The 9,076-nt window shown below is 45.9% G+C and overlaps 1 protein-coding gene across 12 annotated transcripts in view; it reads left to right on the top strand.

Annotated features, from left to right (window-relative positions):
- Nucleotides 1-8,197: 8,197 nt before the first annotated feature.
- ACTR3B (actin related protein 3B) overlaps nt 8,198-9,076 on the top strand; it is a 169,984-nt gene continuing 169,105 nt past the window's right edge. For 6 of the 12 annotated variants that reach the window (XR_012507984.1, XR_012507985.1, XR_012507983.1 and 3 more), the window contains exon 1: nt 8,198-8,368. Coding sequence is in view for 4 of the 12 variants with exons in the window: in XM_074366695.1 (XP_074222796.1) it covers nt 8,325-8,368 (44 nt within the window). In the remaining 8 variants the exon portion in view is untranslated. The remainder of the gene's footprint in view (nt 8,369-9,076) is intronic. The other 6 variants (XR_012507987.1, XM_074366697.1, XM_074366698.1 and 3 more) reach the window with 4 other exon arrangements.

The following is a 9,076-nucleotide window of genomic DNA, read 5'->3' as shown; positions in this document are numbered from 1 at the left end:
AACCGAATAACTGGATCTGGGATGCAAGCCAAAGATATGACAGCTGAAGGAGCTGGGCAGATAACTGGAGAGAGGAGCCTTGCGGTGCAGCGGGAAGAGTTTTGACATTTCTATATCCCTGCGTCATAGACGCAGACAAAGATGAATAACCCAGTGACCTACCCTGCCCCTTCCAAACATAACAGAGAATTAGTTACGTTCTTTTTATGGTACTGGAGCAGTGAAGGGTGCCTGCCCTCCCTGCTTAGCTCCAGACCAGCATTTCCAACTGCTCCTTGAGCATCTTTCCCTGTATGTCCTAGAACTGCCTCAAAGGGAAACTGCTGGTCCTTTTTTCATCTCAGTTCATGGCTTTACGATGCATGGAGCCATCCAAGCTAAATACAGCAGTTATTTTGTCTTTCTCTTCCTCACTTAAAAAAAAAATCCACTGGTCCTTGGACCTTTTATTTCTATATTTCTACCACTGCAATGTCTTTTCTATTCCTATTGCCATCATGATCCTGTATTTGAACTACCTCATTGGTTCCCTAGTTAATTTCCTTGCATTCAATTTCATTTTCCCTTGTCCCTCCAGCCAGCCAGACAGCCAGCCAGCCAGACACACACACACAACACACACACACACACACACACACAATTTCCTCCTGAAAAATCTTTGGATATTTATTGCCCAGAATAAACTCCAAATGTCATAGACTAGTGCTGAAGGTTTTCCCCAACTGGATTTCAAATTCTTCTTTCTAACTTCGTCTCCACCAACACAGCCTGCGTCAGCTCACACTGGTCTAGTCATTTCCTGAAATAAGCCTCTGTGCCTTTGCAAGTGCGGTTCTTCTTTTCCCACTTTCCGTTCTTTTATTTTTAAATGTTCCTCCCTCTGTGGAGCTTGTCCTCGTTCTCCTGATCAGAATTAGTTATTCTCTCCTCGGCAGCCCCTACAATGTCCCCACTCTGTCCTTTCATGTTGAGAGACTGTCATGTATATATACACATATCGCCTCCTCTACCCGCCTCACAGGTGTTCATCTTTAGACCCCAGGCTCTCAGCCCCACGCCAGCATCTAGAAAGTACTTACTACTAAATGAATAAAGTCAGAGCTAAAATCCGAACCCAGGCAGTTTGGCTTCAAAGCCTGCACCTTTTACCAATATAAGCTATTTAGCTCCAAATCAAAAATCTTTAGTACCATGACAATGAAGTGTCCTTGGTCACCAAGGAGAGATGGTAAGAGGGTATGAGCGATTCAGTATAGCTCATCTCCCTTAATGGAAAAAAGTCTCAAATCTCAAGTAATAGTGAGGACAGGTCTGTGTCAGCTACCCCCCTCCCGACCCCTGCCTTTTTTTTAAATCCCTTAGGTATAATCCAGATAGCCAGACAGAGCTGCATGATTGTGGCCACACAAATCTAAGGTTAAGAGAATTACTAATCAGGGGAAGCAGCCACTGAGAATCAGTGATGGTACTGAACACTTTCCACATTTCGCTGCTTGGTATTTTTATAAGCTAACTTTAAAACTCAGAAAAATCCTTCCTTACAGATAAGGAAACTGAAGCTTAGAGGGTTGTTTTGAGTGTGTGTGTGTGTGTGTGTGTATGTGTGTGTAAGTACTGGAGATTGAACCCAGGACCTCATGCATGCTAAACACATGCTCTACCACTGAGCTACAGCCACCCACCCTAGGGATATTAAATAACTCATGAAGAAGCATATTTAAGTTTCTGAGACAGAATTTGGACACAGTGTCAAAGACTTCAAAATTTAGGCTCTTTCCATACTCTAATAAACAAGTAACATTAATTTCATACTTTTTTTGGTTGGTATACACTAATACAATGAAAATAAATGCTGGAGAGACTGTGGAGAAAAGGAAACCCTCCTACACTGCTGGTGGGAATGTAGTTTGGTGCAGCCACTGTAGAAAACACTATGGAGCTTCCTTCAAAAACTAAAAACAGACTTACCATAGGATCCAGCAATCCCACTCCTGGGCATATATCCAGAGAAAACTCTAATTCAAAAAGATACATGCACCCCAATGTTCATAGAAGCACTATTTACAATAGCCAAGACCTGGAAACAACCTAAATGTCCATTGATAGATGACTGGATAAAGAAGTTGTGGTACCTATATATAGTGGAATACTACTCAGCCATTAAAAGGAATAAAATAATGCCATTTGCAGCAACATAGATGGACCTGGAGATCATCATTCTATGTGAGGTAAGCCAGAAAGAAAAAGAAAAATACTGTGTGATATCACTTATACATGGAACCTGAAAAAGAATACAAATGAACTTATTTACAAAACAGAAACACATTCACAGACATAGGAAAAAAAAACTTCTGGTTACCAGCAGGGGGAGGGGGGGAAGTTTGGTGGGGGTGGAGGGATAAACTGGGAATTTGGAATTTGTAGATACTAACTACTGCATATAAAACAGATAAATAACAAGTTTCTACTCTATGGCACAGGGAACTATATTCAGTACCTTGTAATAACCTATAATGAAAAATAATACGAAAAGGAATATATATGTACAACCGAATCACCATGCTGTACACCGGAAATTACCACAACACTGTAAACCGACTAGACTCTAATAAAAAAAAACTAATACAACTAAAAATATCTGGATTAAGAATACAGTATAAATTTTATCTTCACTGATAGCTATTTGTTATCAGTTATAATTATTGGGAACGCAGTGACCAAATGTTTTTCTGCAAACTACTCTTGCTTAGAGTTCGTCTTGAACCCTGGTAAGTAAGCAAACACAAGAAGACACAGAAACACCGTAATTGTGTACCCAGTTTTCAGATACACACTGTTGCAAACAGAGTTTCAGCTGGATGAAAAGACTCAAACTTGGCAGCCATGGCTCCTTACTCCCTACCCTCCTACCTGTCGCTGTTCAGGTGGAAATTCTTTTAGTTTCCCTGCACATGCTGTTACAGTTACATGAGTTCCCGCTGTGATGCTTCGAAAAAGTGCTCCAGAATCAACATCAGTAAGTTGCCCTTGGGAAGGCAACACCTCCAAAACCTGTTGCTTGTGAGATTGCACAATGGCAGGAAACATTTGGACTTAGCTCTTGGCAGTACGCTCTGTCCAGATTGCTTGGCGTCCAATTACACTACTCAGCAATTTCATTCCCATCAGCAAAAAAATTAGATTTTTATTGGATACTCCTCAGTCTCTAGAACATACAGTGCCTGCCTCATGGAAGTTCATAAGTGTTTGTTACTAGAAGTAGAAAACATTTGAGGTGGAGAGCTCAAACATTTCAAAGTGTATCTGAAATAATCAAAGGAGCAAGTTAGTCTGAAGGATCGACTGCCCAGACTCCTCCTGGCTCGGGCGTACAGTGTGCCTCAGCGTACCAGATGCTGGCTTTCAACACTTGAGCATTTTCCTGTTTTCTCAAGAGGGCCTGAAGAAGGTGTCCCAAACGAAAGGAAACTTTTAATATATCCTCATTTGAAAAGTAGGAGCTTCACTTATTTGATTAAGAACAGTTTTTATAATACCCACCTCATGGGGCTGTTATGAAGATTAAATGTGTGATGGGGTGAAAATGCTTTGTAAACAAAGGTATTATTGTAATTCAGCTCTCCATAAGAGTTGGATCGGAAAGAGTTACAAATAAAACCATGATACTGTTTGGTAGAACAGAAGACCTTATTAAAATGACATTGAAATTGGAAGGAAGAATGAGCTTGAGTGGAATCTTGAAGGATGGAGAGGATGGGAGAGGCAGAGAAGAATGTTATAGACTGAAGGGTCTGCATGATGACCTGACAATACCAAGAGTTTGGCCTGTGGTCTGCTGTGTCCAGCTGTGTCAGGGGCGCCGCATGACATGAGATTAGAACGATGACGTAGGAGCAGACCATGGAGGACCTTGAATGCCATAATGAGGGTTTGGATCAAATTCCATGACAATAGGGAGCCACTGAAGGTTGTGGGGACAGGAGACTGACAGGATGTGCAAACTTTCTGTGTTTTGCCACATCGCCTCTCCTAGCAGTGTAATGCACCCGAGATGTCTTGGACAGGCGGAGCATGGAGACAGGCTGGCCAGCGGAAAGATCTGGAGTAGTTCAGCAAGAGTGACAGGAGGATAAATAGCAAGGCTGTAGACACAGGGGAAGTGGAGCGACTGAATGAACGGTGCTGGAGGAGGGTGAGAAGAGCTGGAGGGGGTGGCGGAGGACAAGCTTTGCAGCTGGAGTAATCGTCATGCGCAGAGGCAGAAACAGCACAGCTGATCTGAGTAAGTTCAGAGCTCTAGGTGATCTCCCTACCGACCCTGTGGTTTGAGGTCTGTTATCAAACTGTCTGAAACTCTCCAGCCCATCAGCTCCAGCTTGGACCATTCTCTCCCACAATTGCCAAGACCTCTGGGAGGTCCATTGAGTGCAGTGACAAGCTTTTCCTCTTAAGGGAGAATGCCAGCTACTTTCAAAGGAACAGGCCCTACTTTTTGGGTCCTCCTTTCTCTATTTGCATCCTCATGGCAACAGAGAACACACAGATCGCTCCTTCCTGCAGTTCTGCAACATAGGGCTCACACTGCTGCTGGGCAGGCAGGTTTGCAAGACAGCCTTTATTTTTTGTGTTCTTTCTCCTTCTTGGCCCAGCACAACTAGTCAAATCAGGAGATCAAGACCATATTGTCCAAGTACTCACTGGCTAAATGGCATTAGATCGACAATCTCTAGAAGCCCTGATTATTTGGTTTTTAAGTTGTCTTCATGTGTGTAAAAATGCATTGTAGCCAGCATCAAAAGATGTTTATTAAAAGTTCATTTGAGAGTGGAGCTGGGTAATGCAGCAGTCAGGAGAGCAGTTATGAAACAGTCACATCACCTGCCAAGAAGAGATGCTGAATTCTCAACAGGAAGCATTCCCATTTCCTTGCCTCTGCCTGTTGGCAGGAAGGTGGGGGAGGGGGAGGGAGGGTTGGGGGGCGGGTCATTGTTGGGTAGAAACCCAATAAAGAGACGCCTCTTCCTGCCACAGAAAACCGATTAAGACATTCCTCTCATTACAAGGAGTCTGTAGAATTTTGCATAGTGTACTGGAGGGAGCAAACCTTAACAATATAATTAATAGAGACTGTACTTGAAGTGCTTTGTACAGAATGGGAGGTTTGTTTCTCTGTGGGCGCTTTGCCCTTTGTCAAAACGGATGCCGTCAGGCTCTGATCTATAGGAGTTTACGATCTAAGAAGAACAATGCAGAGGAATATGTTGTAATATACAGAAAAAAAAAACAGTAAAAATTCCAACCCAGAAATTATACAGAACATTTGCTTTTATTTGCTTTTGATGATAACAAAATTGCCTTATGATTTTCATTTACTCCATTACCTTTCATTGAGTAGCTACAAAATGTCAGAAGTGTCTGAGGAACTGGAGATAGAAAATTGTATCAGACACGGTTCTACTCTGGAGCTCCTGCTCTACCAAGGGCTGTGGAAGTAGGGTGATTTTGAGGCCATCAGGTCAGTGGAGATGTGGACAGATGTGTGAGGCCCTCTGCAAGCCCAGAGCAGAGACTGATTACTCTTCCTTGAAGTTGGGGGAAAGCTTCCGAGGGGGACAGATCTCAGCTGGGTCAGCAAGGAATAGTTATCTAAATGACAATTCCAAGCAGGGGCTAGAGGAGTGAAAAGGCCAAGAATGAGTGAGAACATACGGTTTAATTAGGAAAATTATGACTGAGGTGAGGCAAAAACTATTATTTGTTGTCATTTCCCTTACCGCTCACCAAATCCTACTCCTGTCAGGTGTTGGGAGCCGTGTGCTTCTGAGGACACGAGGCCCGTCTCCAGCTCAGGGGTGTGGTCTTTAACAGCCTAAGTCAATCAAAGGGCATCAGTTCCCTTACCAATGATTGCTTTTGGCTTAGGCTTAGGCTAGTGCATTATGGTACAGTATAGAGATTCCTTAAAAAACTAAAAATAGAGTTACCATATGACCATATGAGTTGAATTGTGTCCCCCCACCAAAAAACAGGTTGGAGTCCTCACCCCTGGTGCCTGCGAATGTGATCTTATTTGGAAACAAGGCCTTTGCAGATGAATCAAGGGAAGATGAGGTCCTTAGGATGGGCCCTAATCCACTATGACAGTGGCTGGCAGCCAAGATGGCAGAGTAGAAGGAGCCAGGGCTCACCAGCTCTCACAAACACAGCAGAATCATGACTAACTGCAGAACAACCATCGATAAAAAGATGGAACCTACTGGAAGAGAGCTCCCATGACTAAAGACATAAAGAAGGAAGCACAAGGAGATGGGTAGGAGGTGGGGTAATCAATGTAATCAAATCCCATGCCCCTGGGTGGGTAGAAGACCTAAACAGACATTTCTCTAACGAAGACATCCAGATGGCCAATAGGCACATGAAAAGATGCTCAGTATTGCTAATTATCAGAGAAATGCAAATCAGAACTACAATAAGGTATCACCTCACGCTAGTCAGAATGGCCATCATTAAAAAGCCCACAAACAACAAATGCTGGAGAGGATGTGGAGAAAAGGGAACCCTCCTACACTGTTGGTGGGAATGTAATTTGGTGCAGCCATTATGGAAAACAGTATAGAGATTCCTTAAAAAACTAAAAATAGAGTTACCATATGACCAGCAATCCCACCCCTGGGTATGTATCTGGAAGGAACTCTAATTTGAAAAGGTACATGCACCTCAATGTTCACAGTAGCACTATTTACAATAGCCAAGACATGGAAGTAACCTAAATGTCCATCAACAGATGACTGGATAAAGAAGGTATGGTGTATTTATATAATGGAATACTACTCAGCCATAAAAAGAATGTTTCCTGTTGCTCCTTCTCACGAGGCTCTAAAGTCTTGGGGGCCGAGACTGTGAGTGTCCCACTTACTGTTTCATGGCCAAGCTAATCTAAGTCCTATCTTACAGCAGGCACTTGACAAACACGCACTAAACGAATGAAAATAAAAGACGTGGCGGTGCTGACAGTCTTCAGTCTAGAGTTTATCTACAACATTCTAATGAAGGCCATGAAAAAGTGGGACCTGGCCGGGCTCTGGCAAAACACAAGGAGGCAAGTGGGCCTTTGCTCCCAGCCTTGGGGTCCTATGCTGGGATTCCTGCACACTCCTGAGCTTTCCTTTTCCTCCCAACTTCCACCTCTCTTCCCAGTTCCCTTGATCAATTTCTAGGTCTAGGCCTTATTTGACCTAAATAGATTTAAAAAAAAAAAAAAAGAATGATCATGGTTTACCTAGCACGATCAACTAATTTATTACTTCTCCTGGGGAAAAAACAGTTTAAAAATGCTTTAAATACCAGTTAAACTACATGGAACTAAATCTCCAGAAACCTCCTAAAAAATGAAGGCAGGAATTTATGGTAGGGCAGAGAAGAGGGAGCAAGTGGGACTTTCACTGTCTTCATAACTTGGTAGGTAAGTGCTTACCTACTTTGGTCCTGGGTTCCAGTAAGGACTTTTGGACGACCATTTCATCTTTGATACTTGAAAATATTTTCCATAATGATCTTGGTGGGGTATTAACCCAATCGAAGGCCATTCATTCCTTAAGGCAGGCCATGCATTTGTTTTGTAGGTTTTTCTTCTATACAAGAAATTATGCAGTGTTCTGGTAGGTATAATAATTCTGATGGTGATTTTTTTTCTTTATTTATTCAAAAAGCATTTGGGTGCTTCCCACGAATGCACCGAGTACTGTGCTACGCATCCAGTCATCAATGGTTGGACAGACAGGAGCCCATCCTGGTGGAGCCTATAGTCTGGCGAGGGGGACCGACTACAATGAAATATATATATGGTACACATTTGCTCCAAATGTGAACGTAAGTAATAGATCTTGAGATAGGGAGTATGGTGCAGGGAAGGCACCTGGTGGGTGATCAGAGACAAATTCCTTAAGAAGGTGACATTTGAGCGGAGACTTACAGGATGAGAAGGAGCCAGGCCTTGGAAATGGGGTCACGTTCACGGTAAGTCAGTTAAAAATAGCCCGCAATCTCCTCAGGGGCCAGGTTGGATATATGGGCAACGAGACCCCACTGCCAGCACTAAAGATGGCGGCCGGGGGGCGGGGCGAGGACGCTGCGTGCCCGCGCCGTGATTGGCCGGCCGGGCGCGGCGTCACGTGGGCGGCCGCGAGCATCCGGGCTTCCGCGGCGGCGCTGCGGAGACTCCCGGGAGCGGGCGGCGCGGGGCGAGCGCGGCGAGCGGCCGGCGAGCGGACCGCTGAGGGGCCTCCCGGGCCGCCCGCGTGGGCCGAGCGGCGCGCGTGCCTAGCATGGCGGGCTCCCTGCCTCCCTGCGTGGTGGACTGCGGCACCGGGTAAGAGCCGCGGGCGCCCACCCCGCTCCCGCGCGGCCCCGCTCCGGCCCCGGGGGCCGAGCACCTGCCCGCCGCCCGCCCTCGCCCTCACGTCACCTGGCGGCGGCCCGCCCCGGGCACACCTGTGCAGGGGGCGGCGGCCGGCCCCGCTCCCCGCCCCGCTCCCCGCCCCGTCCCTCCTGTCCACGCCCGCAGGGGCCACGCACGGCTCGCTCACCTTGGTGGGGAGAGAGCCGGGGGCCCGGCGGGCCCGGCTCGCCTCGCCTCGCCTCGCCTCCCACCTCTCCTCTCGAGCGGCCCGCGGGGACTCCCTGGGCTCGCAGCCTCCCTGGGATGCCCGCTTTCGGGCCGTTGGCGGCGGACCCCCCCTGACGTTACTTGCTCTCCCCCTACCTAACCGTACCCCTGCCTTATCACATTCTTAGAAGTGGCCCTCGTTTTGGGTCCCCAGGCGCATGTCAGTTCTCCTTGCTGGTTATTCTTTATCGCTTACTTGTAGAGGTTTTCACTTTCATCTACCATGTTGGCACCTTTTTCCAGCCCGCTCTGCTCTCTTCCAGTACTGAATGGCCCACTCAGGCTAAGCTGCTGTTTTAGTTTGCGTAGAGTTGCCTTTTCACTTAAAAAAATGTTAAAACGGCTCCAGTTTGAAAAACAAAGTCTAAATTTGGGAAATCCGGTTTGTGGGATAGTTCTTCCCCCACCCCT

The sequence above is a fragment of the Camelus bactrianus genome, chromosome 7 (assembly GCF_048773025.1).
Source record: "Camelus bactrianus isolate YW-2024 breed Bactrian camel chromosome 7, ASM4877302v1, whole genome shotgun sequence".
NCBI classification, from domain to species: Eukaryota; Metazoa; Chordata; class Mammalia; order Artiodactyla; family Camelidae; genus Camelus; species Camelus bactrianus.
Note: the sequence above shows the minus strand (reverse complement) of the source record. Positions and strands in the feature narration are given on the sequence as shown.